Genomic DNA, 24,613 nt, shown 5'->3' on the forward strand with positions numbered 1-24,613 from the left:
AGCTAACTGAAGATTTCTGTATTAAATGTGGAGCAAAGTGCATATCAAATCCAAATATAAAATATAAGTACTATTTGCCAATAGCCACATGCACTTCTAATTCTTTTGGAAACAATTGCTTTCTTGTGCTGAGAATCATATCCCTTTTAAAGATAAATAAGATGTAAACAAATGTTAGGGCTGCACAGAGTTACTTCAGAGAAGGCTAAAAACTCACAACACATTTTTTTCTGGCTAATAGTGCTCTTGAAACTATGGATAAAGATGATTATGAAACTGGTATTCAGCTTAAAGACTGTTCCCTAATCAGTAAGCTATCAAAACAATTTGTATGCACTCTTGACAGATGTTTGGTCACATGCAACCTACACTCCCTTCTCCCCCAATGATCTCTGTGAGGTTCAATTTTAAGGATATTAGTTGCAGTAATCCCACTTACCTAGAAATCATGTTTTCTATTTTTTTTTAATAGTAACTAAGGCCTGAAGCCATATAGTTCCTCCTTTGCAATCATCTTTGAATTATGTTCCAAATAACTTGTAGATAAATAATAGGAAGTTTATTTTCTGTATCTCCCCATTTTTATATTTAAGGAATTGTAATTTTGATAGTTATACAATAGTTTAATAGTCTATAAGGTCTGCTTATCAGGTCTGAGACTTTAGTGTTAATGGAACTGATGAAATTAGACTCATGATAAAAAATAATATAGTGCTCTTGTCAGTGTGAGTTCCAGGGTTATGAACAATGATAAACTCATTTTATATCAGGAATTAGGTTTCGTTCCTGGTGATTCCAGTCAAAATGAAATTCTTTGAATCTGAATTGATTTCCTGTATGCAGTTAATACATTAGGAATAGCAAGAGTTTCTTAATTGTAGAAAAAAGTCTTATATGAATTGTATGAGAAGCATTAATATCAATTCTGTAAATTCTGATGCTGAGCAGACATAAGCAATCTGGTTCTTCAGATGTTTTGGGCTTCAGTTAGTAAAAGCTTTAGCCTGAAAACAATAAAGACCCCAGGGAACCTGACTGATACTTTACAAATCCTGCTGGTTTGCCTTACATCCTTCCCCTTTGTCCTTTAACAACCTATAGCTTTCCTCCTTTGCTCCTCTCTCTACTCTGTATTATTTAGTCCATTGGATTTTCCAAAACTGCTGTAGGGCCTGATCATCCAAAAGAAAGCCACATCACTTTGTGTTACTGAGGTTAATGGTATCTTTTGAAGCAGGGCCAAAAATGCACAGTAGCTAAATGAAAGGTTTTGCACTGGATGTGAAAAAGAATCTGTATGCAGTCCAGAAATTTCAGTAGTCTCTATATCAGTGGTCACAAACTGGTGGGTCGCAGCCCACTGGTGCGCCATGAGAAAATTTTGGTGGGCCGCAGAGAAATCTCACCCCCAGAGCACGCCCCCAAAGCCATTAATCCAGGCTGCGCAGAAACACAAGGCTGCTCAGCCCACATGGCCCAAGGGAACCCGGCAAACTTGTCCGCTAAGTTGCTATTTTTCCTTTTTCCAACCATCTGCTGTGCCAAGATTTAGATTAGCTAGGAAGCAGGAAATAGTTGGATTTCTTGCTTTCTAGCTAAGCACAGCCGAACCTCCCTTAGGACTGAAGGTTTGCTTGCAAGCAAATTCGTTGCAGACTCACAGCAAGCAAATTTGAGAGACTGAGCTAGCTGATGGCAGATAGAAAGATCACTGAATGATTCTGTGAGCAACTCAATCTGCCTGCTTTGCCTGATTTTGGATAAAAGTTGCTTTTTTTATTAAAAATTCAATATTTACGTACATGGTGTGTTATGAGTTAATTTTATGAGTTTGCTTGCAAGCAAATTTTATGTGACAGACTGAGCTAGCCAATGGCACATAGATAGATTTCTGAATGAATCTGTCGTTCTGTGAGCAACTCATTCTGCCTGCCTCCTTTGCCTGATTTTGGTAAAAATTGCTCTTTTTTATAAAAAATTCAATATTTATATAAATATTTATAATACTTACATAGAAGCCATGCCCAGCCAGTCACATGACCACCAAGCCACACCCACAAATTAGGCCATGCCCACAGAACTAGATAGTGGTCCCTGGGATCTAAAATTATGAGTTTGGTGGTCCCTGAGGTCCAAAAGGTTGGCGACCCCTGCTTTTTATCCAGTATTGTGTTCTATGTTATTCTGAACTGCAAAATAAAATCTCATTGTCTACCTTCCTTTATTCCAGTTGATGTAATCTTCTCAACATAACTGAATTTTTTGTTCTGTATTGATTTTGATACCTGCTGCAGCATTTAGCTTCCAGGGGTGGTGGATAGGTAGCAAAACGCATAGGTGTTCCCCATGCATAAGACCTTGTGGTGGCTACTTTTTGTTTTCTGAGGGTAGTGATTTTGAATTAGAGTCGAGCAACATTGATTGGGTCTTTATTCTCAACTTGTATTTCATGAGATTGTTTGGCTTAATCCTCCTCCACATTTCATTTGACAGCATTGATGGGTTGCAACAGTTCTAGAACCCATTTTTTAGAAAGAACCATATAAGGCTTCTTTTACTTTAAGGATACAGGTCAAGCTATTTTTTTACTTAAATCTTTGCAATACAACAGAACAGAATGTGGTCCTCCCTTGGCTGTTCTCCCAATGATTAGTGAGCCACTGTGAAATTTTTTTGTCTGCTGTGTACACTTTCCTTGGCCTATATTCTTTGTTTTATTTTTACTGATTTTAAAATGTTACGCCATCCAGAATTGCTCGGAGTCAGTCACTTTCTTAGTCATATTATTTATATATTTATAAATACAAATTATTTATAAATATATAAATATTCTTTCCAATTCTACTTTGTAAAATAACCACAAAAGCATGCAATCATCTGATAGCATGGAAAGACAGGATATAAATCAAATATATAAATATGGTTACAAGAAGGGCTAATTCTTTGTAGTTCTTTGCTTAAGTTGAAAATCCCTCTGCAAAAGATGATGGACCAGCTTATTGCCAGGTATGGCTTGGGATATGAGATGGCAGAAAGACAAAGAAGTATTGATGAGAGAACAAGTTTGCTTCTCATTTTGGTTTTTGGCCCCACCTATTGGTGTGGGCCTGTAGCTTTGAAAAAAAATTTTCTCCCTAGACCCTTAAGTCAGTCTTTAATTATACTGAAGTCTGTAAGAGTCCATGTTACTATGTTTCATTTGATTCTGCTCATATCCATGAGCTGTACTTACATTTCAGAATGTTCCACTGGCTTCAGTCACCTTTCTGTTTTGCATAGTTGTAGGATTATTGCACAAATAATCAGGAGTTACACATACACGTTTTATTTTTACATAACTTTCAGCTAATTCATGTGACTCACCTATTATCCTATCTTTCTGTCGTGTTCCAAATAAAATGTGAGCAGAGTTTTCATTTACAAGAGCTGATATTCCTTCCTTGATCTACAAACACCTTTAGGAATGCTACTTGCTACTAAACTGCTTGTTTTCACTGTCCTTAACTGTATTTATGGTGTAAACAGGACACTCCAGTTCGCTACTTCCCAGCATGCCTACTTCAGACTCTCCAGCCCAACAGGGTTATGATGCCGGAGGGCACATACTAAATTGGAAGGATCACATTGGCTCATCTGAGAATACCAATCCATATGTGGCTGTCTCGTCCCATAATCACCAAGAGAAAAAGGGTAAGGCCTTGGAAATCATTTTTCCTGTGGGGGCAAGGGCGGGGGACTGATTTCAGTGTTACTGCTTCCAGCTACTGCATGGTCTTATTCTCCTATTAAAAGTGTATCACACACATACACATGAAACTTTTTAAAATAAATAAATAAATTTTATTTTAGCCATTCAGTGGGCAATGAAGAAACCACACAGAACAAATGCAAGACTATAAGTTTGAGCATGATTTGATACAAGATTGGAAGTTTTAATTCAGCTCAGTTGGTAATAGTGATAATAGTGTTGATAATAAAATGCCAGACTTGGCTTTACATTAATCCCCACTTGCACTTCCAGTGGAGCAGTGTGTGTAAAAGTACTTTTGATTTTTAATTAATTTAAGCAGCAAGTCCAACCCATGAAGTAACATTAAAAATAATCATTTTATATTAAAGGTGTACTCTACAAGAGATTCCACAATTCAAATTCAGTTGAAAAGATATTCAGCTTGAAGTAGCTCTGTTCGTTTTGAAAGAAATTTTCTGAGCAGATTGTGCTTGAAGGAATTAAACAGAGTTGCTGATGAATAGCCACAGTAAAATACCACTTTGGTTGGGCTTTTCTGTATCTGTGGTTAAAAAAAGAAATAATTTAATGGAGTCATTTCTCTGTTGGCTTTTTAAATTTCGGTTTCAGAGTTGTATTAAGTTTTTAAGCTCTTTAAATTCTCCATTAAGAGAATTATCAGCTATGTTAGTACACTCCTTTTCAGGAAGGTAATCCTAAGGTAGCAGTATATCTTTATATGTGATTAATATTTTTCATTAAAAGTTAGAATAGGTTAGGACCAAGCCATGAAAGAGCACATATTTAATATATAGGGAAAAGGCACTTTGGGATGCATCAATTACTGCTAACTCCAACCTTACTCTTACTGAAAAGAATCTGCTAATTTTCAAATGGAATGATTGTGATCGTAAATATAATTCAGTCCAGCCTAACCAGTTCAGTAACGCTTCTCAACAGGTAGCTTCAACCAATTGATCAGTCTCCACATTTAAAAGATAACAGTTACAAAATTGATAAAGGCATCTTGTTCTATGTGGTTTGTAAAAATATTTTAGAGCAGTTGTCTTAATGGTCAGGCTATCTACTTTTCATTCCAAATTTCAAGTCTTTGGCGAATTTATCATAAGTGGGAAGCTGATTGGATCATAATTATTTTCACTTGAAATTCTCTGAATGAAATTACCAGAGGGAATTTGTCAGAACTTAACTAGCTTATTTAAATACCATGGAATCTTTGGGTCTAATTAGGAATATTAATAAAGCTGGAAGCAGTCTGTACACGTTAAAGCAAGCAAACAATGGTGGCAGAGGTGTCTGCATGGTTGTTTACCATTATCACATATCTTTGTGCTCTTCTTCCTTCCTTTGCCCACCTCAGATCCACTTGCCGCAAAACAAACCAACAATATGTTGTATACTCCAAACCTACTTGTAGCTTATTCCTTGTTCAAGGGCAAAGGAAAGAGACATTAAACACTTTCTAAAGAAGTGTTGTGCTTAATCTTCTGTGTGTTCACTTTGGTTGTGGATTTATTTTCTTGCAAATACTTTTTTTCATGCCTTGAATTTTTGTTTTGCAAAATGCTTTTGGTGATTTGTTTTGTTTTGTTATTCTTGTGAAAGGTGCTTTCCTTTATTTTGTTTCACACACTTCAAAAATGACTTGCCTTTAATTGTACTAATTCTTCAGTCACTTGCTGCTTTGTTTCCAATGCCACTGATGCCTTGATGATGTCACATCCATATGTTCAGCTTTTCAATTCTACGCAAATATCTCATGGGAATATCTTGAGAAGTGGGGGCTAATTAAATGGGTTTTACTCATGAGAATGTGACATTTGTGCACACTGCAGCTTTAGTCACTAAATATACTCCAAAAGTGCTGTTGGGAGAAGGCCTCACAATTCTTGGCAAGATGAAAAACAAAGAGTGCAATATGTAGCATATAAACTCTGTGTTGCCTTTCTTCTTTCTGGTTTGAATTTTGACCAATGAAAAATCTCTCCCATTATGCAACAATGTTGCTCATTTGAATTGGCAAAAATTTACAACTTCTGCTATCACATACTTTTCCGGAGTATGCTTTTTGTTCATTGTTCTGATTCTATTTTCTTTTGCTTTTTGCAGTGGTCTTTTATTTCTGTCTGTCCTCATTTTTATTAAAGCTTGTATTTCTTACATAGCAATCTACTAACCTTCCCCCCTGCTACCATTGTACATAGTCTTTCCCCCGCCTGCTTCCATAACAGAAAATCCTTCCTGTGGAATTTCCAAGGCTCAACTCTATTTAGTATGAAGTAGTATTTAACTGCTGTGTTTAAATATCATACTAACTGAAAGAATGTAAAAGAAGAAAATAGAATAATATTCTCTAGCAATAACAAGTCATTACTATTTTGTTGCCTACTGTCCCTTGTCTGTTATCCTTTTTTCTTCATTAGAAATTCCTGGTATATATTGTGTTGTCAGTTGTTGTTTGCAGTATAGATTTCTCAAGCTGTTCTTTTTAAGCCAGAAACTCAAGCAGAGATACAGGTCTAACTTTGTTGTTTTTTTCTAAAGTTGTACTGATCCCATCATGCAAACAAACAGTTTGGGCTTTTCTGCAGGCTTTTGAAAAATCAATTCTGAAATTGATTAAAGAAAATTTATCTTTGGTGAAAGTAATCCTGACAATTTCTTTCAAAGCATGAGGTTAAATAATCTAGTCATAGTGTTTCTCAAATAAGAAATTTAGATTCATGAGTGGAATTGTTTTGGGACTCCAGTCTTATTTGACCTTATAAGAAGCAATCCATTAAAATAAATCCATTATTTTACAAATGCTGGTACAATTTGAGGTAAATTCACAGCTTATTCAAAATTATTAACAGTCATTTTGAAGTCCCTTGGACATTTAAAGAGAAATGGAATATAAACATAAAAGAAATAAATACTATGAAATGTGTGTCACGTACAAAATGCTTGTTCAAACTTTCCCCCATTTTTTCAATATTGTAAATTTATTTATATATTTGTTTATATCCTGCCTTTATTATTTTTACAAATAACTCAAAGTGGTGAGCATATTCAACACACTTTCTTCCTCTTATTTTTCCCACAACAACCCTGTGAGGTGAGTTGGGCTGAGAGAGAGTGATAGGCCCAAGGTCAGCGGCTTTCAAGGCTAAGAAGGAACTAGATTCACTGTCTCCTGCTTTATAGCCTGGTGCCTTAATCACTAGACCTAACTGACTCTCATAATAATAACCAAGTAGACATAAACAGCAACTTAAAATCAAACTCCTGTAACTTACAAGAGGAAACACAATCTCCTTAATGTGTGTGTTTTGTGTGTACGATGAGAACAGGACAACTTTAAAAAAATATCTATGAGGTGTTCATACTCATATTTGCACACAGAGTATCGTATTTGGTGGTACACTACTTCCTCTTTTAAAGCTGCATGGAAAATGTTATAGTGCCAAGGAAGCTGAAATAATAAAGCAAAAGTGTTTTTAACGAAGGAACAGAAAAAGATGATAGCCAAATCTTCCAAGCAGCTGTATATCTGAAAAGAGGAAACAGGTATTTCTTACTCCTTTTCTTGGGTTTCTTGTGCTTGGGTTTTTGCACTAATAAATTTCACTTTCATTGTTGTATTTAAGGATATTTTTAAATGTCTGTATAATATCTGTTAATGACTGCTAGCCAAGTCATGTATTAATATCTTTATTTTTATAGTTTTAAAGTCACATAGATTTCAGTTAAAAGGGTGTGGGAAGTAACATTTCCAAGGTCAGCTGAATACTTTGCAGCCCATTTAGGATTTTTAAAATTGATAAAAGGACCAAATAAAATCTGTCAGGCCAAATGGCAACTTTATAATAATCAATTCCATCTTTGAAGGCCAAGGAACCAGGACTAATTTTTAAGATGCATGCGGTTGGAGTCATTCTTATTTTTAGTAAACCATTTTGACAATCAACATCAAAAGCAAACCCTTGTGTATGTGACATTAAAGAAGGCAGATTTTCTTCTTTGTTGTGTGGATTTTACAGCAGCAAGTTTCTCACACTTGAAGTGCTAGGGTTTCCAAGTAGCATAACAGAACAGAATTAATCTGACTCTGTTTCCACCGTTTCTTCAACATCTGGCAGGGATCTGTAATTAGAATCCAAGAAATAACTTACACATATTTGCTTTTTATTGAATTGCATGAACTGCCTTATATTTTAACATACTACATCCTCTTTCAGATCAAGACATAAATGTCTACTGTTTATAGTGAAGCAGAAGTTTGTTTAAATTAAATAACACCCTATATTGTCATTTTTCCTCAGTATAACCTTTGATTAATAACTGTCCAATTTTTATAAATATCTTTCATGTGTGTCATAAAAGGTTTGTTTTTAAGTAGGAGATTTAAGCCAAAGTGAAAAATAGTTTTGAAACAAAACATTTATATGATACAATAGAAAAACAGTTATATTTGACAATATGGAAAACTGACATAAATCTTACCTAAAAGCACTATTCTACAGTATGGTTTTACTGTAAGGACAGAAATATACCCATACCAATTGATTGTGAAGATGGAAAACTATACAAAGGCTATAAGATAACACTACCACAGGCTACACAATTATAGAGCATTCCATCAACCAGCAGTCCATATCAGTGATGGGATTCTAAAAATTTTACTACCAGTTCTGTGCGCATGGCTTGGTGGGCATGGCAGAGGAAGGATACTGTAAAATCTCCATTCCCACTCCACTCTAGGAGAAGGATTCTATAAAATCTCCATTCCCTCCCTACTCCTGGGGAAAGGTTACTGCAAAATCCCATTCCCTCCCCACCCCACCAAGCTGCTTTCCAGCTTCCTTATCCTGTGCAGGGCAATAAAAGAAGACCCCGCCAATCAGCTGGGACTCAGGAGGCAGAGAATAGATGGGGGCGGGACTAGTCAGAGGTGGTATTTGCTGGTTCTCTGAATTACTCAAAATTTCCGCTACCGGTTCTCCAGAACTGGTCAGAACCTGCTGAATACCACCTCTGGTCCATATTCAAATTGGACAAACTAATATATATGTCAGCTTATTTAAGCTGAGTAGATAAACGTATGCATGCATATATTATATGTAAATATGTATGTGTGTATATGGCTCTCATAATTATATTTCCATCAGAAAGTGGGATCCAACTGGCTGTTTGGTTGATATCTAAAATTTGGATCTCCTCAGATCTGACCCAACACATAACAGTCTACAAAGCAGAAGAAAAGCAAGTGACAAAATGTGCACCAACTCCATCTATTAGATATTTGCTTGTGTGATTGCAATTTAATATGAAAGACCATCATGATATCATAATGCATATTTTGTCATTTTGCATCATTGTTATAAAGAATGGATGCCTGTGGTACATCTTAAAGGCTGAATTATATTATATCCCCATATATTTATTTTTTCTTAGTTATTAGACTTACATTGACATCTGGATGCAGAACTATAGTAAACAAAACCAGGTCTACATAGACTAGTTTCACATAGCCTTTTTTAATCTTCCACTCATTTTTAGAAGGCATATCACAGTAGTCTAGCAAAACTCAAATACTTGCTATTGCAGTTGCAGATACTTCACATTTTGACAGCCAAATAGTATAGAATAATATCGTTCTGAATCTAAAATAGTTCAACTTTGTGAAGAATATAGGCAGAGCTATAAACTCTGGTGTCCTGACCCCTGCTCTATAGATATATTATATCTATTATTTGAGATGAAATGAGCCATAAACTTTCCTAACTTAGGATTGTGAGTCCCTATACAGAATTGCCTCTTTTATTATTTCCCATTGCTATATCACAGTGGAATACACTGGAACTCCAGTGAGGTTGGAGAAGTCAGTCAGCACAAGAAGCAGGGGTGGGATCCTACCAGCATAACAGCCAGTTCAGTGAGTGCTCACGTACGCAGTACTTGTAAATCAACTTCTTCTGCAAGGAATAACTTCTGCTGACGTGCGGCATTTAGCAGGGAATAAAGGACAGCCTAGAGCCCGGGCAGGTAGGTGGGCCCAACCGAAGAAAAGAAGATCTTCAGAGCAAATCGGTTCAGTATCAGCTGTTCTTCAGAGCTATTGGTTCTATAGAACCAGGCCAAACTGGTAGAATCCCACCACTGACAAGAGAGCCAGTCTTCACCCATAGTGGCAGATGTTCTCAACCACCCAACAGACTTAATCTGTAGAAAGGGTTGGTACTGGTTCTCATCTGAACTTTTACAATGTTGATTGTGTTAATATGAAAAGGGAACGGTGTTGCAGGTGTTATGTCTGTCTTGTATGCAGCTATGTTCCTCTCTAGCATTCATCTCCATTCATAGCATTCATATATACACCATTCAAATAAAGCAAAAAGTCAGCACCAAATTCAAACAAAAAACAGCTGCCAAGCCTGACACACATGATTACAAAGAACCCAATACACAAGCCTGGGGATGACAGATAAGATTCTGCTGAAATGTCGCTATAATAAAAGTACAAATATTAAGACGTGGGAAAACCTGAAGAAACCTAAATACCATACATACATACATACCTACATACATACATATATTTGTTTTCGTAGAACGTCAGCCAAGATACTCTCAATCTTACACGGGAAAAGACCCAAACACACCACACACACACACACACTCACACACAAACATATACATACATACATACATACATACATACATACATACATACATACACCACCAATGTCATACAGACTTCCAGCAGCTTGCAAACATGTAAAATCAATTTTTAAAAAAGCAATCTCATTTCAACAAAACAAAACAAACACTTGGACCAAACCGAATCTATGCTCATCAACATTCAGATGATCTAAAGAAGCCCTTTTAAAAAATCTAGAAGATGCCCTTTAGATATCCAGAGTCAAGGTTTTTCACAAGAGAATGCACTATCTACAGCATTCAGGTGCTTAAAATTATTAAGGAATTGTAAGACATGATCTTGTTTCCAAATATTTGTGCCTCCAGTTCCATTGGAAAAATAATTTTGAACTAAAGAATGAAAATTCTTTATAAAAGCAATGGCAAAGTTGAACTGAGGAAGAAAAAATAATTTAACTATCTTTTATTTCCCTTCCTCCAAAGCAACAATTATTTCCGCTGCACATATAACAGTTTTTATACTTGCCTCTCCCCTCCTCTCCTCAGCCCCCATCCCACCCCATACATACAAACAGTAACAGATTCAACCAGGCAATTTATATCTCAGAAAGAATATAGAAATAAAAGTTAAACATATCCTGCCAGACCAACTTTCTACTCTCCAAAACATGGGATTTCCAATTAATAAAATTAAAAGCAAATAATTTAGTTCCACTTAGGAAAGGGAGTTGAAAGTGCATAAATAAAACAGTTCCAAATATGCTTAATGTTAACTGATTTGCATGCCAGCTATATTCACACAGACAATAATACATCTATTTCTTAGGCCATTTGGACTATCCAGTGTGTTCTTCTGAACCATAGCTCCCAGATTTATTTGGAAAAAGGATTTAATATGCTTATTTCCAGATTCAATTTATACTTATGAATATATTTAAATACATTTTTATTTTTATATTAGCCTTTTTTGCAGTATATTTTTCTCAGTGATTAATATGGGTTTATAATGTTATGATTAATTTGATTAATTTAAATCATATTACATATTCTAAAGATGATGTAATAATTGGTAATTGTTTCAAAGTACTTAAAATGCCCAAAATTTATCTGGTTAAGATTATATTCAAGAGTATTTCTTTTATTTATTTATTTTTAAATTATTTATAAAAAGAAAATAAACACTAAAGCTATTTGTTGAATATCCTTATTTACTTGAAAAAGAAATGGTTTGCCCAAACAGTGAATGAATTGGAGCAAGGCATGTATTACATATGTGAAAATAATAGAAGATGCTGTTAAAAAGAAAAAAATATGGGAAGAATGCAGAATGGATAGACTCTGTGGGAACCGCTTCTTGGAGGGAGAGACCATAGCCTCATTCAGACCTGACAGAATTACCATCTCCCTCAAAAAAGCACCACCACATCTATCCATCCACGGGTTGTCTCCTGAGAGGCCTTCACAGCCAAGAGAGACATCTCTCTTCATGGATGTAAAATACAGGTGGCCATTCCTAAGGACACTGCCCATTTTATCAGTACTAGCAGATTGAAATTCTTTTGGAGCAATCAAGGAGGACCATGTCCCAGTTAACTCCGTCTATGCAAAGGATGTTACTTCTGATCTCCTTTACAACAGTTATAAAATTTACCCCTCTTTTTATAATCTATCCTTTATCTGATCAAAGTAATCAAGTTAGCCATCTCAGCAAGTTCCATCATCTTCACCAACCATTCTTCCATTGTAGGTAATGCTGAATCTGTCCCCTTTTGTGCATACAATAATCTCGCTGCAGTTATTATGTACAAAAAGAATTCCATAACATTTTCTCAGTTGTTCGCACATCAATACCAAAAAAAACCCCTCGGGTTTCAATTGTATATTAATCTTTAAAATCCTCTGTATTTGAATCCAGAATTGTCTAGCTTTTTTATGCATGTCCACGGGGCAGAATGAAATGATTCTTTCCCTTCAGTAACTGGGAGAAAGCCTTGGGCTTGTCTCAGAAAAGCTTGCCTAACCTCTTTCAATGACAAGGAGGTGCATGCCAATGAACACCTATACATAGGGCAGGGAGCTATTTTAACTAGTTCTTGGTAGCAAGTATATATTGCCTAAAATTCAAATTATTGATGCATAGGTTACATATGGTCAGAGATTGTAAAGCTTCTAAATATGCAGAATCCACATGCATAGATATGTTAAGTAGCATGCTCTCCCTTCAATCAATATATTTTCATTTCAACATCTGGAACAAGGATAGTTTGTATATGTTGCCCAATTTTCTGGATATTTTTAAGTTCATTTCAAGAATGCCTATAGATTAGAAGCTTTGGGGATCCATCTCTCATCTAGTTATACTTCTTGATGATAGCAGAATGTCTGACAATGTAAGATCTGGGTGATTGAGGAATTGGGGAATACGAGTTGACCTTTAGTCCCATCTTCCCTTTACATATTCAGCACATATGCAGTCTTACTTTGTAAACAGCGTTAAGGGTGTTCATCAGAAAAAGTGATCCAGAACCTAACACACTAGTGAATTTTTGGCTTATGTTTTTCTCTGAGCTATTTAAAGCTCAACGTCTGGAATAGTTTCCAGGATTGTATCATTTGTTTATTGTTTTTTCTTTGAACACAGGAGAGTGCTTTCAAAAAGAGAAAGAAAAAAGGAATAAATACCTAAGATAAAATAGCTTAGAGTATCAATGTCATTGGCTAATCCAAAAACGCAGTGATAACAAAAGCCTTGGCAAATGTTGTTCTTCCAGCCCTACTCCCACTCATTTATATAAACCAATAGGCCTTTGTTCAAAAGATGGCTTCCGTTCAAACTATTTGCCAAACACAAACAACTCTCTAAGCAAGTCAACAGCCCAGTTATTGAATGACACTAGATGCAAGAAAGGCATTTGAGCGATCTGCAGCAGAAATAACAAAGCAGCAGAAATTTAATTTCTGGCTTTATCTTCCAGATAGAACCCCACCGTTTTCTGGCTTTCTTTCAGAGAAGCGTGAAACAGTTCCATCCTCTTCCAGGCTTTTAACCTTTAACTCTTCTCATATGAACTAATCTGAGTTCAGAATAGTTAGACAACGTGTTGTCTTTGAGGAGCCTCATATCTTGTGGAAACTTACTACCTTAGTACTTTCCAGGCTTCCAGCCCCCACCTTATCTCATTTTTAAAGGTTCTTTAAAAGAGAGGTATAAGCTTATCTTTAACTTGTAGGGTTCAGTATTATATACCTTTAATATGTTTATGTCCATGTGCCTTGAATTGACATGCTTTCAACTAACATTCCAAATTAGAAGCCAGATTGGCAATGTCAATGTCTCTGGAGGGTATTAAGTTGGTCTACAGTTATAATAGCAGTTGGCCAGAGTTCCAATATCTTAGCAAAAAGAGAATGGATCTAGACAATGAACCTAGGACTTTTGTGTACAAAGCATATGCTTTTCACTGGTTTCCAGAGAAATAGAGTAGTAATTTTAGCTAATAGCCAGCCCTTTTGCATCTGTTTGTATTTGAACAGCATGTTGATTCTGTGGTTGTCTGTTGTGTACAAGACTTAGTCTCTCAGGATAAATATGCCCTGCATATTGCTACTGCTTCCACACTTCAGAAGCCATGACTCAGGGATGGACAGATGGATAGGTAGGTAGGTAGGTAGGTAGGTAGGTAGGTAGGTAGAGATAGATAGATAGATAGATGATAGATAGATAGATAGATAGATAGATAGATAGATAGATAGATAGATAGATAGATAGATAGATAGATATAGATAGCCCTGGGTTCATATCCCAACAGTTCCCAAAAGAGTTGAAAGAAATCTCTCTCTGAAGCCTCCGAGAACCACTACTAGGTAGTGTTAATAGCACATAGGCTATTTCATTACAAAATAGCTTCTTACATTTTTAATTATCATTTTAATGTGTATTGGTCTCAGCTTAAATTATTGTGAATTCAATCAATGCAAGTCATGGAAATCTTTTAGAGAACAATTAATTTTTAAAAAAATCAAATGATAGCCCTTTCATATTCTTCTGCACAGTAATGCAAACTTTTGGATTTATTTCTGACTTCCCCACAGATTTACTTACGTATCCAATAAGAAAGCTTGTCTTTTTATCCTAATGATGCCTGAAAAGTAGATTAATTTCTCAGCAACCCTGCTTACTATCTGTATGCAAATAGCCAACAGATATCTTCTATAGCATGTTTTATGCATTTGATCTGTCACTCTTAGACAGCATAAATCACTCATTATTTATGATGAATCGCATATTTTGAAACTGAGATCTATCCTTCAGTTTTTCTTCTTGAGAGTATATTGATATTTTTCTAAAAAGATCAAGTGTCCAGATTGATTAAATAACTATTTTGAGATACTTAAACAAAGTTAGATATCTAGTTCAATTTGTTCTCATTCTGTATGGCTCAGTATGATGATGATGAGAAGATAAAGATATTTTGAAGTTATGGTAGGATTCTTTTTTTGTGGACATATTTGGCAATGGATAACATGGATTCATGTTCCTATGCTTTTGTGTCACCTGGTAAACAAGAACCACAGGCACTAAGTACTGTTTAGAGACATGCCTCATTGTAGTAATGCAATATGTTATAATTAAATGTATGAATTTGTCAGAATTTGTACTTTATCATGTTAGCCTTATAGATAGACAATATAATACCTCACTGTCATCCCAACCTTGTTGTGCATCATGGAAATTATTAAGCACAACAGGAGCATTCCTGTTTGGCAGGAAAGAGTTTTCTCAGATATAATTCAACCACTTGCAAGGAAAAAGAATGGAAGGTATTTTTCTATGCAACTCCAGGGGTGGGATTCTACTGATTTGGAACGGCTCAGGTGAACTGGATGTTAAATTTACATCTGATTCACCAAACCAGTTGTTGAACTGAATGGATGGCCCTGCCCCCCCCCACCCTGTCCCTCCCAGGAGTCTCCACGCAGCCTGTTTTGGATACAGGTAAGTGCAGGATCTGAATGGAGGCTCTGGGATGGCGAAAAATGGGCCTTCTGGAAGTCCAGAAACAGGCATGTTTCTGGCTTCCGGAGGGGTTTCAGACCCTGAGGAAAGCTGTTTTCACCCTCCCAGAAGCTTGAGGGAAGCCTCCGGACCCTGGGGAAGGCAAAAAACAGCCCTCTTGGAAGTTCCGGTAGGCTACGCCCACCATGGCCATGCCCACCCAGCAACCAGGAAGTGAACCGGTTGCTGGAATTTTTGAATCCCACCCCTGTGCAACCCCCACTATTAGTTGCTTCTTCTAGACTTCTGAGAGTAGTAACTATGTGGGTGGTATTTCCTTTAAATAAAAACCTCAATGATAAACATTCTTTTAAAAAGCTGAGTGTGTTCCTGAAGCACACTTTGTAAACAATGTATGTTTCAAATCTATTATTTGTTCCTAAAATTGTCAGTTCTAAGTGTGTGCTTTTTTGTTCATAATATTGCTTAATGCACTATGTTGTTTTGCTTTGGAAAGTTTTCTCAGGAGCGCCTGTAATTTATATGCCACCAACTCACTATATGTGTGACTCTGGGCATCTTATAAATAAAAAGATTACAAAAATCCTTAAATAGATAGAAAGAAGGAGAGAGAGCAGGGGGGTAGAGATAGATATATGGTCTAGAGATACAGAAAAAAAATCTGAGAAAGCATCCACAAACCACCAAGCACTCCCCAGGACTGCATACCACTATTGGATCCCTGTGTTAGTTGACAAAGCCAGATCTTAATGCACTTTTGGAAAGCCAGAAGTATGGGAGCCAACCTCCCCTCTGGAGGCAAGATGTTCCTTAGACAGGGGCAATAGCAGTAAAGGTTTTTTCAGAATCAACACTGCTTCCGGGCGTGAAACTTCAAGTGGAAAGAGTACCCTCTGCTCTGGTTACATGCCAATGTGGCACAGAGAGTGAGAAAAAAGATGGGGCTGGTTGAGTCAAAGTGGCAGGCAGTTCTTGCACTGTCTATTTGGCTGACGTGGAGTTGCTGGCCTCAATCCAGTACTGCTGAGTTGTGAAAAGTTTATGTATGTGAAAAGTTTGGAGTATTGCAATGAAGTGGCTAAATTTATGTTTTGTCACTGTAGTGACTGCCTGAAAAGGCCTCTAGATTAGGGCTGAAAAACGAAAATGGAAGCAGTATGCTCCGTCCCATAATCGGACATACCAGGTTCCCCTGATAGACTAGTCCCACCAGAGAAAAAACAATGAACTGGCTAGTACTATCCCAATGCAGTCTACATCAACCTTTTTTTCTTTGTTTTTTTCATACCTGGGACAAGGAAAAAAAGAAATTATCACCTGCCTATTCAGCCTGGTACCTCTTAAAATAAAATTAATAGGTTCCACAACAATTTTTCACAATTTTTGTAATACAGCAGATCTGTGAAATAATATTCACCCTTTGGGAGTTTTCTGAATGTTTGCATTTCTTGAACATTATCAGCAATCTTGGGTCTTACTGATCTATCCATGAAGTCTGAGTGGACAAATAACACTGGTCATTTGATACATTCTGAGTCCATGTGAAAAACTTATTCTTCATCCCAGTTCAAACAATTCATTTAAATGGAACGCAAGGCCAGTTATGTTAACACATCATTCAGTATAGCTGATTAGGGTGAGACCTGTTTTACATAATTCTCACAAACTTTAACTCCTGTCATAACAAATAAAATCACACCCTACAGATTTCTTGAGGTGTTTCATGCACTGCTCCCAAGAAAAGAAAGAGAGAATATTTGGGCAATGTGAACCTTTTCAAGAGCAGCTGTGCTGTAAAAAGCATTATAATAAAAGACCATAACTTGGTACAAAACAATCCAGGAAATAATAAAAGATTCCTGAAGAACTTCCAGGAATTTGTAGCACTCCCTTACTTTGGCTAAAGTCTATGTACATGAGAGAGAGTAAAAATGAGATACATTGAATAGAAGCTAAACAGATCTATTCTCCCAAAGAACACTAATGTTCATCTTAAGTTTGTCAGAAAAGCACCAGAATGACACTTTAGATTTTTGAAGGAGCATTTAGGACAAACCAAAGATTTCTTCCAGCCATACGACTGTCATGTTTAATGAAAAACAGACACTGTATAACAAGGTTCTCATACCAGCTGTCAAGCATAGAAGTGGCATGTCATGCCTTGAGGTTGCTTTGCTGCCTCAGGACTTGAATGACCTGAAATCATTGAAAGAAGCACGAATTCTGCTTTGTATCAGAGAATTGTACAGGGAAATATAACTTGACCTGAAGCCAAAGCAAAAATGGATCGTATAACAAGGCAAAATTCTCAACCCAGACAAACATAAGAGAATAAGGACAAATACAGGTTTTTGGAATGGCCAAGTCAATAGATCTAAAGCCCAACTAATGTTGTGGCAGGACCTGAAACAAGTGGATCATATTAGAAAGCCTCAAAAGTTATTGAACACGTCACCATGGAGGAACAGATGAGAATTCCTATGCAGTTATATGAGAGACTAATCACAGTTGTGGGAAAAGCTTGCTTATAATGGTTGCTCTTACAAGTTACTGAATCTAAAAACATACATCTTTTTTTCACTTAGGTATATCCAATGTTGGGTTTGTTTACATTGTTTATAACAGGGCCTTTATCCTTAATATTTATTCACTCAGATTTTTTTATAATTAGCAGGGCCCAAAGGAAATACACAAATATATGCAAAAAACCTCAAAGTGAAAGAAGATAAATAATTTTTCCTAGAACCATATGCAGAAATCTAGCATTCAGAAACTATATTTTTTACATTTGCTAAAGCTACCAGAGCTGAATAGCATGTGGATCACTAGATGACAAAGAGATTTGTAAAAATGTATTGTTTTCTAGCTGTCATCCAGATTTTAGCTGTATCTGAAAGCACTAAGACTTGCACAGGAAAGTTACAAGGGTATTGTCTTACATTTATACCCTTGTAGGAATGCTATACTCTGAAAAGTACTAATGAAACTGGGATGAACTACAATTATCTGGTAATCTGCAATAAACGATACTCACATATTCAAATCTAAATCTAATAAATACCAGCTGCTTTGAGTTGTCCCAAAATAAACAGCTGACTGTGTTTTATTTCATCTCAGCCATATCATATAACATATTTTTCAGTTTAACTAAAATACTCAATTTCATTTCCTGTTTGTCCATAACAAGACTTAAATCTGTTTGAAATTTACAATGAAGAAAATCCTGGATAGGGAAGTGTGAAAAATTCCCTATTAATATGCCATTTCCCTGACACAAAATAATTGCAGGCAAACAGTTTGATCGAAGCACAGTCCTGTTATCAGTGGAATGCTAAAACCTTCATTGAGTGTATTTCAGAAATGTAATTACAGTACCTACAGGGATATGTTTCTAACACAATAAAGCTGTCACTTTATGAATGAATTTTATTTTCTCCATTATAAACAAAAGGAGCGATGTAACTAGTATATAGTCAGAAATTCCCTGCCAGGTTTGGAGTTGTAAGGGAAGTGGATGAGAGACACTTCCCAACTAACCACAGCAGGCATCCTTCCAAATTGGGAAGCTAAAAATGGCTGCCATGCTCTTTTCATGTACAATTTATGGTCAGCGTCTTCACCACAGAACTTGTAATCACTGAAATGTTATACACTTAATTGGTGGCTTCCAGAGGTGGTATTCAGCAGGTTCTGACCAGTTCTGGAGAACCAGTAGCAGAAATTTTGAGTAGTTTAGAGAACTGGCAAATACCACCTCTGACTGGAGATTTTATAGTATCCTTCCCCTGCCATGCCTACAGAACCAGTAGTAAAAAAATTTGAATCCCACCACTGGTGGCTTCCTCATTACCCTTCCAAAAATCCCATTGTATTTCACTTACTGAACCTTGCTCCCATTTCTAAGGATGCCAGCATTTGCAAAGACTGAAGAAAGGTGACTGTCTTGTCATCTTCTCTATATTAAATTCAACACAAGGAAAAGACAACAGATCTCTGCTGTGAAAACCACACTATGGCTACTTTATCTAGTCAGTGTGGTGGTTGTTGTATTGCTGCAACTGTAAAGAAAAAAGGCTAAATGCTGTCCTCACAAAACTAATAGGCATGTCTAATGCCATTTTGTTGACATATGTAACAGTGAATATAAGGTAATATTTTGTATAGACTGAAGCAAAGAGAATCAGAACATTACTGATAGTGCTAAATAGTTATTTATGCTGCAGGTGTGCCCGTTTTGTAGAAATAACTTTATTTTTCTCCCAATAAGCCATAGCAAGAGATATAATTTGTTGTAGTGCTCTAAGGCATTAAGCTAGAAAACAGAAGACTTGGGATCAAAGCCAGCTGCATAACCTTGAGACAGTCACTCTGTCTTAGTCCTAGGATGCTGGCAAGAAAAAACCACTTCCAAAATTTTGCCAAGAAAATTGCAGGGAATAATCCACATAGTCACCAAGATTCAACAGTTGACTTGAACAGGCCAAAAGAAAAAAAGACAAGAAAACTCTTTGGCAAAACAGTAGCCCAGGTTTGTGGAGATAATAGAGTTTCACCATCATGATGCAGATGGCAACTTTTTCTAATCCTATGCCTTTACCCAGATATGTTTTGATTACCTTGGCTGGGAATTATAGGAGTTTAAGTTGAATACATTTGGAGGGCAGCTAGCACCACAAAAATGGCACTATAAGAATGACCCCATTTATATTAGTCAGCTGTCCTATAATTTGACAAAACAACCTTGTTTGTTTCCATTCACGGGTCCCTGACCCTAAACTGACCTGCCATTTGGCTTGGCTTTTCTACTATCATCTACCCTTCTCGAAAATCTGTTTTTAGAAAACCTAGACATCAAGAATTTTATTGACATCTTGCCATTTCTATTTGTGATTTCAGAAACAAGTCTGTAATGAGTTTGAACAGTGCTTGCCTCTGATTGCTGTGTTTTTTAAAGATCCTTTTTTTAAAGTTCGTAGACATTGTAAAGCCCTTTTTGCTTCAACTACTTTAATAACTTAATAACTTCAGTAGTGAGAAAGGTCGAGCACTATGACATATTTAATATTTTTGAAAATAGTGAGGCTAGTGATATTTTACAAACTGAACAAAAGTCATACTATAAAATTCAGTTAGATCATATAGTTGATTTGTACATGATGTTTCCTTGGGATCATCACTTTGAGATTACTTGGTGACTTTTCATCAGCTATGCAGCCCTTCAAAATTGCCTGGTTGAATTGGATCTTGGAGCATTGTTTTTTATTGGATCCAGACTTTCTTATTGGGTCATATTTAGAAAGTGATTCTGGGATACAGCTGTTTTACCCATGAGATTTATTTAGGATATGGGGTGAAGAGATTTCCAACTTAAAACTGTAGAATTTGCAGAGTCCAATTGGGTCACCAATTCAGACTCTTTGTCCAGTTCAGAAATCCAAATTAAGACTTTGCAGACATATGTTTGTCTAAAATTGACTTGAGAACGCAACCAGTGCAGTTGGGAACATTTAAAAAATGGGAAGGGACAGGGAATCAAATGGAGTACATGCAATCCTCCACTCCATTTTCTTTCAGATTCACTTTTAGTAATAACATTAGAGTCCCTAGCCTTGGACCTACTTAGTAAAATGAATAAACAGACTATTAAAAATGAGTTTGCCATGTTTTGTAGATGTAAAAGTAATATACTAAAGAGAATCCCAGTGTATTAAAAATCTAAAACAATTTTGCAGAACTGCCTCCTTGGATCTCTCAATACATTAACATTAGATTGTTGTTGTTGTTATATTAAAACATGTTATTTTGTGCATTGGAAGTAGATAGAAATGCTTTCCCCACCAAGAAGAAATAAGACAAAGATCTTTTTTCACCACATGCATGCTTACTATAATGGGACTTATTGCAGTATTTGGGATTGTTGATGAATTAAAATAAAGATTAAACCCATTCATTAAAAACTCCCAGGGGTATCTGTTATTTCTCCATAAGAAGTGATTTGTCTCTGTCAAAGCTGTCTGGTAGGTATGACTCATGGTCTTGGAAGAGCTCTCCTCAAGGAGACATCTTTGATGTCATTGCCCTCATATTTAGGAAAACTTTCACTAAACTTTTGACTTAATTATTACACTGATACTGATTCTGAATTAGATTTTAAATGTTTTCATTTTACTGTTATGTTTTCCATTTTGTATGTTTGTTGGTTTTGTTTTTAATTTTGTTTTGTAAAAATACAGGACATACATTTAAGAAAAAGAAAATGGGCACTCAGTGGTGAGAATCTGAATGGGGGAAAGTTAGAGAAGTTTATTCTTAGCTGATTACTCCTTATATGAAATAGCAAATTTCTAATTGCAGCATAATAATTTCCACAGAGAAATAATTTTAAAATTGGTCTTTTAAAAAAAATTCAGCTTCTAAAATCATAAAATTTATGATGTATGTAGATGTACCATGCATACTTGTATAAAGGAACAGTTCAATTGCATAGTGAGTGATAAGACACCAGCTTCATTAAAATATTGTTCTGATTATGCAAAAATGTGGGCTTTCTGTAAAGCTTTGTGATCCAAAATAATCAGCTTCCTTGTTTCCCTGCTACAATTTTTTTACTTGTAATTATAGCAGTGTAGATTTTTACTACGTATAGTAAAATGATCTGCAAAATATGATGACATTTTAAGAAAATATTCATCATGATATAGTTCTAGTATCACAGAGAATGAAATTTACCTCACAGATCATTTAGTCTTAACTTTCTGTTCAGTGCAGATCTACGAAAAGATTTTAGATACATGACTTTCCATCATATCCAGAAGAGCTCATGGTTGGTTTCTGGCCAATTACTAGAAAGTAGAGGGACAACACCATACTGGTAAAATCCAGAGTCACTACAGACATCAAAGCATCATTTGAGGAATTTTCTACCAAATGTAATATAATCCAAATCAATTATTCTGCCAGAACACCAGAGAGGCATCTAGTATATGTTGTTAAAGTGAATCATTGTATGTGAGCATTTATTTTTCTGCTTACCATTTTGTGATATTTGTTGCAGGAGTGATCCGCGAGAGTTATCTCAAGGGGCATGATCAGTTGGTTCCTGTCACCCTCCTGGCTATAGCAGTCATTCTTGCCTTTGTCATGGGAGCTGTCTTCTCGGGGATCATAGTGTACTGCATCTGTGACCATCGGCGTCGAGATGTGACCATTGTACAGAGGAAGGAGAAGGAGCTGGTCCAATCTCGTCGAGGCTCAATGAATAGTGTCACCAAGCTCAGTGGTCTCTTTGGAGACACTCAGTCCAAGGACCCAAAGCCTGAAGCCATTCTCACCCCCCTCATGCACAATGGTAAGCTTGCTACTCCAGGAAGCACAGCCAAGATGCTCATCAAAGCTGACCAACATCATCTGGACTTGGCTGCCCTACCTACTCCAGAGTCTACCCCAACACTTCAGCAGAAGAGGAAGCCAAGCCGTGGCAGCAGAGACTGGGAGAGAAACCAGAATCTCATCAATGCCTGCACAAAAGATATTCCCCCTATGGCGTCACCTGTGATTCCCACAGACCTTCCTCTCAGGGCTTCTCCCAGTCACATCCCAAGCGTTGTAGTCCTGCCTATTTCTCAGCAAAGCTATCAGCATGAATATGTTGATCAGCCTAAAATGAGTGATGTGGCACAGATGGCCATGGAGGACCAAAATGCTACTCTTGAGTACAAAACCATCAAAGAGCATCTGAGTGGCAAAAGCCCAAATCATGGGGTGAATCTTGTGGAAAACCTGGATAGCATGCCACCAAAAGTCCCCCAGAGGGAAGCTTCTCTTGGTCCCCCTGGGTCTTCTCTTGCTCAGAGCAGTCTAGGGAAGCGATTGGAGATGCATTCTTCTGCTTATAACGTGGACTACAAGAGAAACTATCCTACGAACTCGCTTACGAGAAACCACCAGACATCAACACTCAAAAGAAATAACACTAATTCTTCTAATTCCTCCCACCTTTCAAGAAATCAGAGTTTTGGTAGGGGAGACAATCCTCCTCCTGCCCCACAAAGAGTGGACTCCATACAAGTCCATGCTGCTCAGGGTCAGACTGTGACTGTGTCTAGGCAGCCCAGTCTCACCACATACAACTCGTTGACAAGATCAGGGTTGAAACGCACACCATCGTTAAAACCAGATGTACCCCCCAAGCCCTCCTTTTCCCCTCTTTCAGCATCCATGAAGCCTAATGATGCATGTACATAATAACCGTGGGGTGGGGGGGACAGCTGTGGATCATGGAATATCCTTAAAAACTAGGATTCAGGAATGGCAATGCTAGTTTCAACTGACCAAGAAACTGCAAGGCTGAAGGACATTCTGCTCTGGGGAAAAGTGGAATGTTTTTTAAGGAATTGGGCGATACAGTCTATGGTTTGCAACTGTAGGACCCACCCCCACAATACAACAGCTCTTCTCTCAAAAGACTAACTGCAAACATTGAGCCAAAAGCACACACACGAAAGATGACTGTGATCCTTCACTTTTAACTGCACAGAGCATCCTACAACTGGGAAATGAGTGCTTTGAAAGCAAAAATGCCCCGAGAAAGGAACAACTTACAAAAAGACAAAAGGAGCCTATTGTTTAAACTAACTCTTACTGAACCATGACAGACTCTTACTATATGCAGGTACTGTGAAAGCCCATCAGTGTTACAGCCTTTTGATTATAGCAGATTTGCCATGTTGGGCAAGAACAACTCTGTCATAGGTTATTGCTACTCTTCTCTCTTAATGAATAACATGTGACTGTTAACGCAAGTAACTATGATTATTTATTGTTCATCTTTTTTGTCTTTTTTTAAAATCCTAAGGAAATGACGTATGCCTACCATCATATGAGCAACTCTTTCCAGAAGGAAAAACAAAATACATTGAAAATTATGCCTATTTAACGTGAAACCCCATTAACTAGAGTAATTAAAACTCGTTTTATTTTTCCAATAAATTTACTGAGTTAAATAAGTTGGAGATGGAATTCCGAACTTTTGTGTTTGAACTCTCTGATCTCTTTCTGGAAAACAAACTAGAGGGAAATGCTTACTTCAGTGTCGGTCTATTCTGCAGCTGGCTTTCAGCTTTTAAGGTCAGGTTGCAAACCAAGGAAGTAACCTCCCACTACACCCATTTTTCCTTTCCTAAAGTACTAATGTCTTACAAAATAAA

General features: G+C 36.7%; 1 protein-coding gene across 15 annotated transcripts in view; it reads left to right on the forward strand.

The window, feature by feature from the left end:
- SEMA6A (semaphorin 6A) overlaps positions 1-24,409 on the forward strand; it is a 181,076-nt gene extending 156,667 nt beyond the window's left edge. For 8 of the 15 annotated variants that reach the window (XM_087926920.1, XM_087926917.1, XM_026720270.2 and 5 more), the window contains 2 exons: positions 3,526-3,690; positions 22,462-24,409. In XM_087926920.1, the coding sequence (XP_087783046.1) occupies positions 3,526-3,690; positions 22,462-23,651 (1,355 nt within the window). In that variant the 3' untranslated portion in view covers positions 23,652-24,409. The remainder of the gene's footprint in view (positions 1-3,525; positions 3,691-22,461) is intronic. The other 7 variants (XM_026720286.2, XM_026720294.2, XM_087926926.1 and 4 more) reach the window with 1 other exon arrangement.
- Positions 24,410-24,613: the final 204 nt, after the last annotated feature.

Source organism: Pseudonaja textilis, chromosome 2 (genome assembly GCF_049901715.1).
Source record: "Pseudonaja textilis isolate UNSWEBS1 chromosome 2, rPseTex1.2, whole genome shotgun sequence".
Taxonomy (NCBI): domain Eukaryota; kingdom Metazoa; phylum Chordata; class Lepidosauria; order Squamata; family Elapidae; genus Pseudonaja; species Pseudonaja textilis.